The sequence below is a fragment of the Pogoniulus pusillus genome, chromosome 26 (genome assembly GCF_015220805.1).
Source record: "Pogoniulus pusillus isolate bPogPus1 chromosome 26, bPogPus1.pri, whole genome shotgun sequence".
Taxonomy (NCBI): domain Eukaryota; kingdom Metazoa; phylum Chordata; class Aves; order Piciformes; family Lybiidae; genus Pogoniulus; species Pogoniulus pusillus.
In genome coordinates, this window is record NC_087289.1 from 8,935,091 (window position 1) to 8,950,947 (window position 15,857).

The 15,857-nt window shown below is 44.2% G+C and overlaps 2 protein-coding genes and 1 long non-coding RNA gene across 5 annotated transcripts in view; 2 read left to right on the forward strand and 1 right to left on the reverse strand.

Annotated features, from left to right (window-relative positions):
- LOC135186730 (uncharacterized) overlaps positions 1-1,628 on the forward strand; it is a 31,640-nt gene extending 30,012 nt beyond the window's left edge. The window contains exon 4 of the long non-coding RNA XR_010307084.1: positions 546-1,628. This is a non-coding gene — a long non-coding RNA (uncharacterized LOC135186730). The remainder of the gene's footprint in view (positions 1-545) is intronic.
- A 112-nt stretch (positions 1,629-1,740) lies between these two features.
- Positions 1,741-8,583, reverse strand: LOC135186733 (uncharacterized). Its single transcript, XM_064164710.1, has 3 exons — positions 8,524-8,583; positions 4,058-4,884; positions 1,741-2,740 (listed from the first exon to the last, which is right to left on the reverse strand). Exons 1-3 carry the CDS (start codon positions 8,581-8,583, stop codon positions 2,683-2,685), a joined length of 945 nt encoding a protein of 314 aa, XP_064020780.1. The 3' UTR covers positions 1,741-2,682.
- TBL1XR1 (TBL1X/Y related 1) overlaps positions 4,877-15,857 on the forward strand; it is a 118,838-nt gene continuing 107,857 nt past the window's right edge. For 2 of the 3 annotated variants that reach the window (XM_064164705.1, XM_064164706.1), the window contains exon 1: positions 4,877-5,345. The gene's annotated coding sequence lies outside the window, so the exon portion shown is untranslated. Of the gene's footprint in view, positions 5,346-6,487; positions 6,503-15,857 lie in introns of those variants that run through there. The other variant, XM_064164707.1, reaches the window with a different exon arrangement.

The following is a 15,857-nucleotide window of genomic DNA, read 5'->3' on the forward strand; positions in this document are numbered from 1 at the left end:
AAAGGGAAGATGTGCTCAGTGGGAGTGGCTTTTCCCCTGAAGGAAGACAAGGTGTGGGAGCCTTCACTTGAGAGCTGAAGCAGCTGGCATCTCTTTTCTGTTTCTCTCAGCTTTCCTTTAAAAATACGGTCCTCAGGCATTGATCTGAGAGCTCACCTTGGTGTGACAAGTTCACACACATTTGGATTTCTCTTAAAGCCTTTCAGGTATGCTGGGTGTCTGTGTAGGTAGTCAGCAGCAATAGAACAATAAGGCCAATGGCTATGGTAAACATCCTAGTCCTGCAGCAGTTCTTAACTTTGTCATCTGGGGGCTGTGCTGCTTTTTGGGGCCTGATGGTAGCTTTTAAAAATAGAAACATGCAATTGCCCTTGTGTAGAAGGGCTGGGATGAGCAGCCTGCACCCTGCTGAAGTTCTGTATACCAGAGAGGTGCCCACTGGTGTCCTGAAATTCCTGGCTCATGGGTTTGGATCACATGGTTTATCAACTGTCTATGAAGGACTGACTGTTCACCTGCTCCTCTACTCCTGGTGTCTCTTCTAGGAAGCAGAAGCCTCCAGGATGTTCTGGGCAACAATATGATTGTTTTGGGATTGAATCTTCTCTGTCTCACGGAGATCTACTATGTGTCTGTATACTTCAAAGCAAGTGATGAACAGTAGTGCTACAGGCATGTTCATCACCAGTGCTGCACATTTTTTACGACGTGTCCATTGATCAATCACTGATGAGTTTCTGTGCCAAAGTAGTGGCAGAAGATGCTTCCTACTCAGAAACATGAAACAGTCTTGGAGTACAAAGGCCACTGGCCCTCCAGATATGGAGCTTGCAGATAGAGGGAAGTCACAAGGACACTGTTAGGGTGTGGGAGTACCTATCTCTGCACTTTCCCACTGTTTTCTTCTGGCATGGCAGCATTATTAGGACTAAGGATGCCTTTGTGGTTTATATTAATCCACTTTGGGACATAAGCTGAAATAAGCGTCTTGGTGGGAAACCAATCCATCAGTGCAGGTGCCAGACCCCAGCATGCCTTTCCTGCTCCATCAGTGCAAGCCTGGAGCTGAGGAGCTCTCTCGGTGGGACCCTACAGATTTTTCTATTTAAAGCAACAGGATTTAAGTCCTGTTCATTTAAATATCAGGTTTAACTGGGGCCTGCCTGCATATCAAAGGCAGTATGGTAATTTTTACAAGGGAAAGGTGTTGGCCAGGGTTTTCCCTTCTCTCCTTGTTGCGCAATGTGGTGCTGAGTCACTGCCATTTCTCACCCAGTTAAGTGCCTGCATTCTCTGGGTGCTGTGTTTGTATAGGATGGGGTCCTGTAACGCATGCAGTAACTGTGGCAGCCTTTGCACAAACAAGAGCTAAAAATGAACAAAGACCCTTCCTGGTTCGCTGGTGTTTATTTATGCACTGCCGTGTGTGGCAAGTTTCACTCTGGCACCTAGACTGCATGGTGGGCTGGGCTTGAACTTGCTTTTCTCAAGTCAGTCTAATTCCTATTGATGTACTGGTTATCTCATGGGCCTTCAGTCTCGCCCTGATCTGCAAAAGATTTAACACAATACCATGGCTTTTATTATTTGCTGGAAAATGTTAATAAAACTCAAGTATTACAGATGCATTTTAATCCCTGAAGTGATTTTTGAGTAGAATGTATGAATTATTAATTGTTGTTATTGTTACTATTGCAGTGCATACCTATCTCACAGGACACTGTGAGGATTAATTAAGTCTTGTAAAGATGTAAAAGGCCATATAGGTGTCAAGGGTTATGACTAAAGTGCTTTGAAAATGGAAACCACACTGTGAATGCCAAGAATTATTATTTATGGAGTCCGAGCAGTGTACTTGGTGCTGTGCAAACACCGGTCCAGTTATTGCAAATATTTGCTTGTATGTGCTCAGTAGGCTGAGCACTCGCTGTTACAACTAATTTCAACTATTTTGTAGATGTCTCTTACAAATATGGCTGTGAGAAGACTTCCCAGTAGCTGAAATGGCAGAGCCACTGAATGTGAGCAGCTGTGTTACTGAAGCAGGCTGTAGGCAGGTTTTTATTTAAACACATGGATGAACCAAGACCTGAGATCTGGTCCAGTTTTACAGCTAAAAGTTAGGGCTTAATTTCATCTTTCTTACTGCTGAGAGACTTTGGGCAAGGAAATGTAACAACAGGTATTGTTTAGAAGTGCCTCTCCTGACTCAAGGCAAAGCCAACTCCCTAAGCTCAGCTCACTCACTGAACAACCTGCCGTAAATCATAACCTGCTCAACTGCCCTGTGTTACCCAACATTCATTCTTGGAAACCTGTGCAAGCAAGATCCTCCCTTCTGTACACTTTGGAAATGGCCCCAGTAAGTGTGAGCCCAGCTGCATATTTGGGCAATAGAACTGCAAGGTCTAAAGCTCATCACACAACATAAGGCCTTTGCAGAGTCTTGTGAGGTGTTCGCCTTTGTAAAAGAAAGGCAAGCAGAACAAAACGGATGGAGTGTAATTATTAAAGCACTACTCTGCCTGAATGCACTCTGCAGATTCTGGGGAGCAGAAGGTGTACTCAGGTAGTCCCCCAGTCGAGTACATTGTTGCGTTAAAACCCAGCGTCTGGCACCCCAGAGCGGTGACTGAACATTTGGAGAAGCACCAGACCACGGAAACCTTCAGCCAGATGACTTCAGTTCAGCACGCTGTCGCTGCTCAGCAGATGGATGGGAAGATGGTGTTTGTAGTTCCTGTGGGCCAAACAGCACACACTTGAGGCATTTTCTTTCCTCTGTTTCTCACAGAAGCTTTCTGAATGCAACACCTCCTGTGCCTATTTCATGGACTTCTCACAGCTCCTCCCATACCCTTCCTCAAGACCCTGGTGTCCCATAGTCCCCTGTAACAGGTCCCTTATCTTTCCTCTTGCCATAGGCTACATGCATACTCCTATTCTCCCTCCCTCCACTGTCACTGCTTACGTTCTCTTACCTGGAAAGCAAATCACTCAGAGTATCAGGAGATTAAACTCCTTTGAAGCACTGACAAATCAGATTATAAAGCAGAAACGTGTTTAATGAGTCCCTTGCCATTCTCCCCACCCCACTTTTAAACTTCCCAACTTTCAGCAAAGTGGTCAAATTTTGGAGTTGGACTGGATATTGTTTTCAAAAAGTATTGTTTCTTTACACACCTGCATACTATTACTGAGAAGAGAAAGTGTCCACTTGGGCCACCAAAAGCATTAGAGAAATAAATGCTGAGCATCAAGCAGTTTGCAATTACAAATATGCTTCCTAGAAAGACTTTGGTTTCCTCATATAGCTCAGCCCTCTACAAGCAGATAGATTGAAGGCCCAGGGTTTTCTCAGAATTAAATGTTTTTGAAGTGAAAAGGGAGGGGAAAAAAAGGTGCTTTCTCCAAATATTTAAATAATCATCACGAAAGATGGAAAAGTGCATGGGCCTGCCCCCAAAAACAACAGGCACCATGAGGTGATCCCGCACCCAGAGACCCACCCATATGCTTTCATCAAGGTTTTGTGGAATTGAGGGATCCCACCTGCTTGTGAGATGAAGGTCAGGTGGGTGACATTTGCCCAGTAGTGTGCTGTAGTCGTTAAGCTGAAAGTAAAATCCACCCTTAACTCCAGCATTGCCACTTAGGACTAGCGCAGTTCTCCAGCAATGCCTAACTCTGTTCACACACACAACCCCCAAACACAACAACAAACGTGCGATGTGGTTTGTCTCTCTACTTTCCTGTTTTGCCAGCTGCAGCAGATGCAGTTCTGCAGTGTGGCAACGTGGAGGCCCCACTCAGGTCACGTCAGAGCTTGGCCTATGTATGGCACAAGCAGGAAGTGCGATCCCATTCTTGCAGTCGTATCTGTGCACGGTTTGTGGTCAGTGGAATTCTGCAGGAGAGTCAACGTCCGGACATGAGAGTCCTGGACCAATGCCCCAGAACATGAAATGCTACTGCAGAAATATTTTAAGACTGGAAGGTCTGCCTAGCGATGAATGTGGTTTCAATTAACAATGCTTGCTTTCAAAAATAAACCAACCTGCGATACAAGTGACAAACAGCATTTCGCTTCCAAAAATGAACAGCGCCCAGGCTGGGCACAACGCTGTGGCAGCAGAGGATTACGTGCGTTAAACGACATGACAGGGTAGGTGCGTAACGGAGCCGGGCGTGCGACGGGCCCTGCGGAGCCCCACAGCGCGCAGGCCTGGCTCCCCCGTGCCAGGCTCCATTGCCAGCCGCGACGCAGCACAGAAAAAGAAGTAAAAGCACCACGTTAAATCCTGCATTTACATAAGCGCTTTGGCAACACAGAGCAATTAATGCCTTTCCTAGAAGACCTTCCAAGGCTTCGCCACGCCGCCTGGTCGCATTGGGCCTGCGGTGCCTGCCGATATTTCGCTGGCCCAGGCCGCTGGCAGCTGGCGGAGTGCGGCCGCCGGCAGGCCCAGGCGGCCTCTCCTTCCTGCTAGGGCCGCGGGAGGACTCCCCGCAACCGCCTCCCTTCACGCTCGGCCCCGAATGCCGCAGCGCCTGCTCGGAGGAGCGCGGGGAGGGTGGCTGTGAGCAGAGAGGGGGGCAGGGGTCCCCCGCGCTGCCGGAGCAGCGGGTTTGTTTTGCCGGGCGGCCGCAGCAGGCCGTCTCCGTTCCTCCTCGCCTGGCCTGGCCGCGCCTCCCGGCTCCGTTCTTCCCTTCCCTCCCTTCCCTCGGCGGCGGCGGCGGCGGCGCTGCTTTCTCTGGCGCCCATTTCCGTGCGGCTGGGCACCTTCTCCCCGCGCGAGTGTCTGAGGGCCGCTGGCTGCTCCGAGCCGCTTGGCTCCTTCCCTTAGTAACAGCTTTTACATTCTGCCTCAATTCCTCCTCAATCTAAATCACACACACACATATTACTTTTTTTTTTCCCTCCCCCCCCCCCCCCCTTCCTCGGGACTTAATCTCTCACCCCCCCTTCTCTCCCCACCCTCCCCCTCCCCCCGGCCCCTGGCTCGGGGTATAATTGAATATCACAGCACTACTCGCTGGTTATTTTTTTTCCTTCCTCCGCCTGTGTGTGTGTGGTGGTGGTTTTGGTTTGTTGGGGGTTTTTTTAATTTTTTTTTTCTTTCCTGTTTTTTTTTTCTCCCTCCTCCTCTTGGTGTGGACACCTCAGCTCAAAAAAAAAAATTACCGATACCTATACGTGTGGACACACACAGGGACACACACAGACGAGTACATGTATATATCTATGGCTGTATAAAAACAGGAGGAGAGACAAACAAGGGTGAATTTCTTGTGCCTCCATTCCCAAGGAAGGGGGGAGCAGCCGCTCCGCCGCCGTTTGTAAGGTAAGGACCGGGGCGCTCCGCCGCCGAGCCCCCACGGGCCGGGCCGGGAAGGGGCCTCGGCCGGGCCGGGGGAAGGCAGAGGTTGGGGGGGTGTTGGGGGGGGGGGGGGGGGGGGCGGTCGGTCGCCCTGTTTGTTTCTGTAGCGGTTGGTGGCGGGCGGGGGATGGGCGCCCGCCTAACATCAGCCGCGGCCCCCCCCCCACTTTCCACCGCCACCCCTTCTAATAAATGTGGGGTACTGGGGGGCGGGGGGTGTCTGCTCTTGTGGGTCTGGGTTGTGGGGGAGTGGATTTTGTTATTTTTAAGAAGACTGCACCCCTTTCCCCTCCCCCCCTCCGCGTTACTGGCCTCCCCTCCCCCCACCGAGCTTCATTATTTTAAAGGCTTTAATGGGGGGGACACACACACACTGGTCTCGGCAGCGAAAGGCACACGGGAGCCATGGCGAAAGGCCTATTTTTAGCTTGATTTGTGTGGAGAAGTGTCCTCCCCTCCCCCTCCCCGCATATTTACTTGGAGGGGGGAGGGGAAGGGCAAAAAAGCAGAGTGTGGGGGGATGCTGGGGGGGTTGGGCGGACGCCCTTCCCCCTCCCGGCAGAGTTTACCCCCAGCCCGGCCCTTGCCTTGTTCGGGGGGACGGGACACGGTCTGTGGCAGTTATTTGCTCCCACCTCCCACCCCTTCCCCCACTCCGTGCGAAGCATTCAAGTTATTGATCAGTTTCACTGTAAAAGTTAGAGGTGGAAAGTAAAAGACCCTATGGTGTCAGGGGTAGGGCTCAGTTTGGGGTAGAAAGTGATCTTTTTTCTTGCACTTCACAGGGGATTTCTCGTCCTGGGCTTATCCCTGTCAGAAACCCCGGTGCAAATTGTGTGTTGCGTCTTCTAGACAAGCTTGCATGGTTGATGGTATGTCTTTTCTTGGGAGAGGGTATAGGTCTTGCAGTGGCAGAACATGTGGCTTGTTGTTATTGTGGTACCCTCGAAAGGGTTAAATCTGGCGTGTTGTTCCAGGTGAATTCGATCTTTCATCACCGAATTTCCTTTTAAGGCAGCATGAGAGAATGAAGGTCTCCTTTTGCTTGTCTTTTGCTTTATCCTCCGAACTGCAAACTTTGTATGTGCTTTATGGCAGAGGCTTGTTGCTGTAGATGACACGTGAGTCTGGAGGAAAGTTTGGTTTGTAGGTCGCTCTGTAGGAAAGTGAAGTTTGTTGGTGAAGTTTTTACTACTCTCCAACATGCTCAACTTCCTCGTTTTCCTGTCTGTGTAAATCAAATTCCTAACTGATTTATGGGGGTATCACAAAACATTCTTGCTTTATTATTAAAGCATGAGAGGCACGATTAGGAGAACCATTCTTTGTTGCTTAAAAAAAAAATGTTTCTGGGCTTCTCTGACTCTCCTCTCCTGTGGTGGTAAAATAAATGAGTACACTGGGGGTATTAGCAAGGTCTTTTGGTGTTGGTAGTCTCTGCCCTTTGGGATTTCACCAGGGCTGTTGTTTGTGTCCGTTAGAGAGGGTAACATAAACTGATGTTTGAGTTTTGAGTTGTACTCGAGTGTATGGGGTAGTTTGGGGCCTTTATCTTGCTGTGAGCAGCCTGGTGTGCATGAGGCTCATGCTGAATTTGGGGCTTTCCTTTGGATGCATGTGTGTTAACTGTCTTCTCAGAGCACGTTTCAAATGAAAACTGACCCTTTAAACTCTTTTGTGGGTCCTTGAATTTAAGCAAGAGGTTAGATGAGCTTATGGAGGGTTTTTCCCTCTTAGCCACAGAAAAAAAGGGGCCCATGGTGCTGTGGTGGTGCTTAGGGTGCAGGTGGTGCCCTGCAAATGGTTATAACAAACTTTCTGTGGGTCCTTGTAGTGATTTTTTCCCCTCTTGTTTTGGTTAAGGTCTAATGGAATACAGTGTTATCATATTATTTACCTAAGATCACCTGAGCCCGTTCACTTCCACTGTTGTAAGTTTTCTTTGGGGAAGGTGGATTTGCCTCCATGAGAACAAGGTTCATGTGCTACAGTGTCTTGGGAACTCAGTGGCGTGCCTCCCAAACTGTTATTGAGAACACCTGTAAAAAACTTAGTTCTCACTCCATGAGGAAAGGGGAAGGAAGTGTAATTTGAATGTGTGGAAGGAGTTGGGGTGTGGCTTTTGGGTTTTAAAAATTTTTTGTAAGACTGTACAAGAGTTAATGATTTCTGTTCATTTGAATGTGCAGAGCTGTAACGCATATGCACGGCATAAAGAATGCAATAATTACAGGAGCTTCTCTTGCTTAAGCGTTTTCCCCCTTCAAACAGGTAGTTATGATTTACTTTCTCAATGAGTTTGTTCTTTTTAATATGAATACTTCTTTCAGTTTTATTCTATATATGGTAATTATTGATGTTTGCATAAAGCTTTGAAGTTGTAAGGCATGGGCATGGTATAAGTGCTAAGTACCCAACAGCAGTACTTCATAGACATTTTCCCATCATGAGAGAATTGGATGGTAAAAAGTGGTACAGCCCTAAGCATAAAGAGGCCCTGGATGGATGAGGGGAAATGGTTCAAAATTTCTTACAAAGTTTTCAGGTAATTTTTTCTTTTTTTTAGTTAGGAAGAGCAGATCCAAATAATGTAAAGCAAACTCGGTTATTTTACCTAACTCAATTTTTGTTTCTGGAGTTTAATTTAACATGGACTTCACATTTGAGTCAAACAGAATGTGTTTGCTGTTATAATTTTTGTAGTGGCAGTAAAGACCCACATCCTACAAGGATGTAATCATGCAGAAGCCAGGAAGTCCTGTAAAGAAACACGCATGACGGGTGAATAAGCTCTGCAGATGTCTGTGAAGCTGCTTGCAGAAGTTGTGTGTTTTGTATTAGGAGTGGGCAGTAGGATGTGAAACTTTAATGGCACTGATACTTTTCTGGCATCACAGTGCTCTTAAGCATTTTGGGAAAGGCTGAGGCAGTGGCAGATGTGACACCTTTCCTTCGTCAGTCCTATTCCTCTGCTCACGTATAGTCCCAAGAGAAGTCACCCCTTCAAATTGCTTGCTTTGCTTGTCTTTTCCCTTCCCCCCACAACCCATGGATGCTCAGGATTGTGGTGCCCCTGTGAATTCTGGCCCCTTGCTTGAGAGGACACTACTGGCAAGCAGAGACACAGTGGACACAGACCTACCGCCAGCTCTTCTTGGTCATAAAGTGGGGCAAGGACAGGGAGTACAAAGTGACACTGCATCGTGTCAATACTGCAATATTGCAATCCTGAACTGTGTCATACCGAAGTACAAAGCGGTTTTAGTCTTACTTATGTTGTTTGTATTGGTAACTGTGATACTGTTATGTGTACTGACCATCCCTAGTGAGTGCTTGCACATGCACATGGAGTACAGGGTGTGATGATGACTGTATTTCAAGCCCTAAACATCAGCTCATGCAAGTAGCTGCAGGTTGGGAGAGAAGTGAAAGTGTATATTGCACATGCTGTAATTACATGCGCTTGGCTCCTACAAAAAGTGACTGTTGCAAGAATATACTCATTTTATACTCATTTTTAAGTATAAATTTAAGTGTGTTAGGTGAGGAAGTGTCAGAGGGTTTCCGTTAGGAGCTATGATTGACAGCTCTCTTCAGTGTGTTTGAATTGCATTGCAGCATTAATGTAGTACCTTCAAATTAACAGGTGATGAAGAAACTGTTCCTATGTTCCTGCTGTTGGCTTTGGTATCCCTGTCCAAAATACACATAGCTTTCTGAGCTTTGCAGTATGAAGCTAGATGGTCTTAATTTCTCTAATTTAATAAAAAGAGTGACTTGACTTGAAAATGCTTGATCCAGTGATGCCAAGCAGAGTAGATGGAGACTGCTACACTTAGCTTGTAATTGGTTTCCTCTGAGGTAAAGTAGGGCAGTCAAATGAGGAATAGGAAATATCTTTTTAGATGAAATTGTAAGGGAATATATTTGCTTTCTTTTAATTTTGCAAAATTGAATTGACTAATTTGAGGTAAGAAGTGGTGAAGATGAGGCAGCATAGCTGTCACTGTGGGGGAATTGATAAGTTGGGTGAAAAAGTGCAGAAGTCTGGTCTAGAAATCACTTTGCCAGTTTGTGTGAAAACTGTGAACTTCTCTTTAGGGTTCTGCCTTCTGGTATCTAATCCAAGATGAGAAGGCCTTTTTCTTCTTTCTCGTAATGAAAACAAGGATGAAATTGTTTATACAAAATGCTCTTGAGTCTTGGCTGTGTTTGAGTTCAAGTCGAGTTCTCCTTTGGTTCTGAAAGATCCGTAGAACTGTAATACAGCCTACTCTCGGAAACATGGATTTTTAATGCTTTAGCACAGATTTGTGACAACCTTTAGACTTTCTCCTTTTATGTATTGCTAAAGAGCCTTAAGAAAATTCTTCATTGATAAGAAATGAATGGTAGTTCCTATCTAGAGGATGTGTAATGGCAGAGGGAAATGCACACACGGGTCAGGTGTGTAGAATCTAGATGGCTAGACTAGCTCAAATAGTTGGTGCTGCACCTTAGCCCTACTTATTTTCTTTCTTGGATTGATAGAAAGATTTTTGGGAATATTTCCTTACTTATAGGAATAATCATAGAAGGCCTGATTAATTGGTATAGTTTTTTGAAAAACCTATTGAAAGAAACTCAGAAAGGTTTGCAAGGAGTTCTGCAGAACTTTTTTCGCCAATGTGCACAGCATCTGTCAAAGAATTAGCTCCTGGTCTTTGAATGCATGTGTACATGGTGTAATTCAGTGCTGTGTAGAGATACAGAGTCTTTCTAAACCAATACCTTGAATAGCAGAAGCACCATACTATGGCATCAGACTAACAGACCCTTTTTAGGATGAATAACACAAGCACACCAAGTATCAAGCTTTTTGCAGTTGGGCTGGTTCAGTGCCTGCACATGACCCTTCTTGGTTCTGTGAGTACCCCACAAAGCTCTGAGAGCTGTACAGTGTCAGGTGGTGCGAATGGATTTGTGCTCTACTTCTGCTTGGTGCAGACGTGACTTTTAAGAAGAGTATAGACTGGCATCTGTAAAGGAAGATATTAACAGTCATATTTTCAAAGATGCTGAATCCCCACAGTTGTATGTGAGGCTGGCAGTCTGTGTGCTTGGCATTTCCTAAAATCAAGTCTTGCATGTGGTTTGCTGGCTTTTGCAAAGTCCTGTGAGGGTGCAGTTTCTATTCATTTCTGGGAGCAGTATTAGCAAAAGGATGTGTTGCGTACTCTGGCTTGTGTTTGTTGTTGTAATTCTTAAGTCTCCATGTCACAAAGGAGCAATCTTACTTATTAGTAATGTCTAGCAGGAAAAAAAATCAGAATAATCCAGAAAAAAACCAGTTATGTGTTTGTTTTTTTTTTTAAATTATCTGAGATTCAGTTAATCTCTCTTCAATATAAGTGTGTGCTACAGAGACACACTCTACAACCATGTGCCATATGCAGACATACTGAGTGTTATTTTAGTTCGCTGGAGACGCGTTACTAGAAATTTTAGCTGGTGTGGTGTCAATGGTAGGCCTTCCCTTCCCCCTCAGCGGGGCAATAGTTTTGCCAACCTGGCAAGGCAAGTAAGCAGCTGTCACTGCAGCTAATGCTAGTGCTCCTTTTAACCCATTGCTGCGTTTGGGGAGCGATTCAGTCACTTTCCCAGCTGCATGCAGAGCTCACATGGAACCCCACTGACTGGTAGATTTTTATGAATTAGGACTCTGAAAGTGACTCTGGAAACTTTTCTGTTCCGTAGGCAGCTATGTGCCTGCTGGTGGTGAAGAGAAAACATACAGAAAAGATCTCTGTACTGCCTATTCCTGGAACATTTTTCCAAGGTTATGAATTAAGGGTCATATATTTACTACTTATGAAAACCTAGTGCTAAATACTATGCCTGGTGCCAAAACCACAGAAATTGTCAAGGTTTAGTGCCTAAAATGTAACCTGTCCTAAAAGTTTAATCCGTTTGATCTGAGCAGTGTTAAAAGTTCAGGCTCGCCATGTGAGTGACCCATTGCAGACAAAACTCTGATCTAGGAATTCTCCTGATTGAAAGCACACCTTATGTGAATTTCCATCCCCCGATAGTTCCCTGAAGTATTGGGCAGGGAAGGGAGTTCAGTTTCTTGAAAGAAGTTGTCCAGGCTGGCTAAGGAGAAGAATAACAAGTCTTATAGCTCTTTTGTGTTTTTTTGGACAGGCTGATTAATGTTTGAGTGTCAGTGTGACTTCTGAAAATACATTTTTGCCTTGTAAAAATAGTAATAAAAAGCTTTAATTATTTTTCATTTATCATTGCTATTGGCCTAACTTACAGTCTTGTTGAAACAAATGAGATTTTTTGCCATTAGTTTCAGCAGTTGGGAGAGCATTAAGTGTGGCTGAAAATGTTGTCATAGATCTTGACAGAGATGATGAGTCTGTCAGTCGTCCCTCCCCTCAGTGTCCAGGTCTGTTTGGCTCACAGAATTGATGAAAACTTTTCCTCTTTTAGGTTAAGTCTAAATTCGTGGGGAAAAAATAGTTTTGACATTGCGTAGACCTATGGGGGAAATAATAAGAGATCTGGGTCAAAAAAGTAGGGCGTGCAAGATTTAGAAGCTGTTGAAGTGTATTTATTTGTCCTATATTAGGTTAAAGGAAGTATTGGTGCTTTCAGTTTGGCAATATGGCCTTCAGTCTGCGATGTTCTGTAAAGGGAAGACAACTGTTAAACAATGAATCACAGCTCATTTTTGTATGGATGTCAACATTCTTCTCTATTGCAGAAATTTTTGCTTGGATATTAACACAAACCTGCACTTATAAATACAGATTCTTAATAAATATTAATTAGCAAGTGGTTTGTAAAAATGCGAGGTTTTGCTATTTTGGTATTTGTGAATCTATAACATACTAACTTTGAGGTTATGTGTGTTCAGATTTAATACTATTTCATGTGCTTTTAAAGCAAAAGTTAGCACAGATGTGGATGGAGGAAAATAAGGAACAGTGTTGTCAAGTCATCTGCTAATGTTGACATCAAATATTGTGCTAGAAACACATCTTGTGTAGCAATAGATTAGCTGTTTCCCACACCTAGTGTAACAGACCTGGGGCTGAAAGGACTGAGGTCCATACTGTCTGTGTAAACAAGAACATTTTGCTGATTTAAACATGGTACCTGATTTTTCGCTTTATTTCAAATGCACAACTGAATATCACAATCTGTTGTGCCTTGTTTGGACTGTAAGTTTCTATTGCTGTGTAAGGTGAAAAAAGTCAGGAGTATGAAACTTCAGTATGTTGAACTGTGATAAAACTTTAAAATGCAGTGTAACAGCCTACTAAGCAGTTTTGGTGAGCTTAATCTGATAGCAAGAATGGATGGCTAAATGTAGCTGCCTGGTAGAAACCAACTTTGAAAAGAAAAGTTGTGTTTTTTCACTATTATAGTAGATATTTGTTATAATTGCTTGAGTTGTAGGAAAAATACATTATATTTCTGTGACTGTCTTCCAGAGCAGATTCTGAATGGCTTTTGATTACATTAGAAATATCAATGTGTTTATTTTACTGTTGGCAAAGTCCATGTTGGTTCCGCTGCTGTCTACACATGCAAGGTTATTTTGATATGGATTATTTATTTCTAGTGTGTCAGGGCCCTTTGTAAGATTCTTTCTTACAGTACATATAGTACACACTAAATACAGTAGAAAGTAAGTTCTGACATTCTGTCCTGTTAAAACAAAACAAAAATCCTTCATGCCTATTTGGTCATCCTATGGAAGTGCCTGGATGCCACAGCCCTCCCAGATATATGACTGTCTGGTAGAACAGATAGGTACTATTTATGAGTTGAAGTTCAGCCCTCTGCTCTCTGAGTGTTTCTATGGGCTGGTTGTGTAAGTACAAGCTGGGTATTTCTGTTAGTCTCCTCTCATTGTCTCAGTGCCTGGGACACAAGTTGTTGGGTACTGGTTGCTTGTATATACTGGAGCACAAACTGTCCTTTTAAACATCTCGTGTATCGAGAGAAATACTACAAAGAATTGAAAAAAGTACATGAAGGATAAAGAGATGGAAACATTCGGAGGTAGCCAGGGAAAACACTTCTGATGTGTTTTGACTCACTCTCTGACGCTATGGATGACTTCATACAAAAAACTCGTAGGGTATGTGAAATGCAGTGTCAGACTCCAGCTTAAGAGTACATCCATTATGTAGGCTGAGATTCTCTGTTGTGCCAGCATCAAGGCTTGTGTATGTTGGACGTTGCTGAAGAGCTCCAGAAAGCTGCATTGATGGTGTTAGAATATGTAAAATCTTATTTGCGTGCTTAATGTGCCTCCCACTTTCCCAGCTGCGGTTTTGTAAGAACCTGCTTGTGGAATGAAGTTTTTTCAAGGTGCAAAGAAAGAAGTGCACTGTTTTCAAAAGCACGAGTGTAAGAGATCAGGTTAGCCAGTTTGCATTTGTGTTGTTACTGTAAATGGTCAAGGTTTGGAACGGTAATGTGCTTGTTGCTGCCTATTTTTGTTTGTTAGTCTGGTGCTGTTGGGCGTACTGCTGCTCTGTGTGATTAAAGTAACCCCCCCGAAGCCTCCCCTTGCATAATTAAAAGAAAAGTGATTCAAGATTACTGTTTTTTTCTTTCTAAATTGAACCCCTTCCAGTGGGCAGTGTGGCTGTGCCCTCTCCTCTGCTTAGCTCTGCCTCCTTCTCCGTGCTGTAACGTCAGTGTGGTGATTTAATGCAATATCCTGAGGTGTTTTGTCTCAGGCCTGACAGTTTGCATCATTTTATTATTATTCCTTCTTACGGCTTTATTCAGTTTTCTAATCTACCCCCACCCATTTTTTTTGTGCTAAGCTTCTTTTTGTCATTTTGAACTTCCTTTTGCATTCTTCCTGTCAGCCCTTTTGTCAGTTCTTTAAACTAAATTTGGGTATTTTTGTTTCTCTTCTTTAGGGTTTCTCTGATTTCCTCTAACCGTAATTAAGGTTTACATGTAGGACTTGGTCCTTTGTGGCACTTGTGAACCAGAGGGATTAAATGGTTTGAATGGTGCGGCCCTGGTCTGTGGCAGAGTGAAACCTGCAAGACTCTTGGGGATGTATCATTTTGGAGGCCATGCTTTTGGCAGCGAGCAAAGGGGAGCAAGAGTCATGTCTGAAGGCAGAGGGGTGTCTGGGACAAGCAGAAAGGGCAGAGAACAGAGAGGACACACTTTGGCAGTGCCTTTATTTGATAAAAAGAATCTTGGCTTTAGGCATAGAACATTGATCCAATGCTTGATGGAGTCAAAGGGAGGCTTTAGGGGGGAGTTGGTGGTGAGTGTGAAGATATGAGGGAGTTTGAGTGAGAACCTGAGCACGCTGGGAGGATAGCTTGCACTTTTTAAATTGAGGGATTTTGCAACATAGATTTTTATTATTGATGTTGTGACTTAAAATTAGCAAAAACAAAGTCGGTCATAGTGAAATCAGTGGCAGCTTTATCTTAGTGTTTTTATTGTGGGTAGTGTTGACATGTCACATGCCCCATTGTTCTGGGTGAACAAACACCGCTTTGAGACCTCGAACTGGTACGTTCGCACAGACGCCTTTGTCCTGTGCTGCTCAGATGAGTGTGTGGAATTGCCACTTTGGAGTTGAAAGATTTAAGGAATTCACATCTAGAAACTCTGTAATATATAAAGCATTTTGTTGCCTGATATTTAAGCACCGTTTTAATTTGGTGCTCTGTTGTCCAGAACCTAAGAAAATAAAAAGTGATTAACGCATCATAAACTTTCTTGTACCTTGTTGCCCAGAGAAACCTATGGATGTGGGCTTGTACTCTGACTCTGAAACAGATGTGCTTGGGACAGAAAAAATGCAAGATGCAGTTTTGAGAAAGTCAGTGAGAGACTTTTATTGAATGTCTTTCCAATAGAAGTCCTTTACTGCAAAACTGTTGACACTTGAGGTGATAATAGTGAACCTCATCCACAGTTTTGTGGATGACCTCTAAATTACTTTTGCTGTTCATAAATCCTTGCAATCAGGATATGTGTAGTGTAACTAAGATGGGTGCAACAGAGACTGGCTGCAGGAGCAAGCTTGGCATGTGGAGGCTGTGGATGTAGTCATCCAGCTATATCTGGGGTTGAATCCCATTGAAATTCCTGTGAGTTTTGCCTAAGGAAGAACAGAAAGATTAGTCTTCCCTGCCTACAGTGATTTTTATTACGTTACTGGTTTCAGTACATCTTAATAATGTCAGTGTAGCTCATTGTCTGGTTCAGGATCTTTAATTCATAGAACAAGTTTTTCTCTTTTTGTCAGTTCATAATCTCGCATTTTCTTCTTGGGTAACTGGTGCTTGCAGCATGTTTTATACGAATGCAAAAGCATTCACCAAAATGGTCTCAAATTGTCATAGCTCCATAGCTGGTGTTGCCAGCATGTCTTCATAGGTAATGGCATAAAGCTGGTAGAAATTGTCATAGATCTCTTGACTGCATGTTGTG

What these genes read in the sequence shown, in the direction of transcription:
- LOC135186733 (XM_064164710.1), bottom strand. Translation starts at nt 8,583, where the DNA reads ATGCAGTGTCACTTTGTACTCCCTGTCCTTGCCCCACTTTATGACCAA. An exon ending in ATGACCAAGAAGAGCTGGCG is followed by an intron (nt 4,885 to 8,523) that starts GTAGGTCTGTGT and finishes TGTGTGATTTAG; the next exon opens with ATTGAGGAGGAATTGAGGCA. An exon ending in GTTTGTCACTTGTATCGCAG is followed by an intron (nt 2,741 to 4,057) that starts GTTGGTTTATTT and finishes TTTGGCCCACAG; the next exon opens with GAACTACAAACACCATCTTC.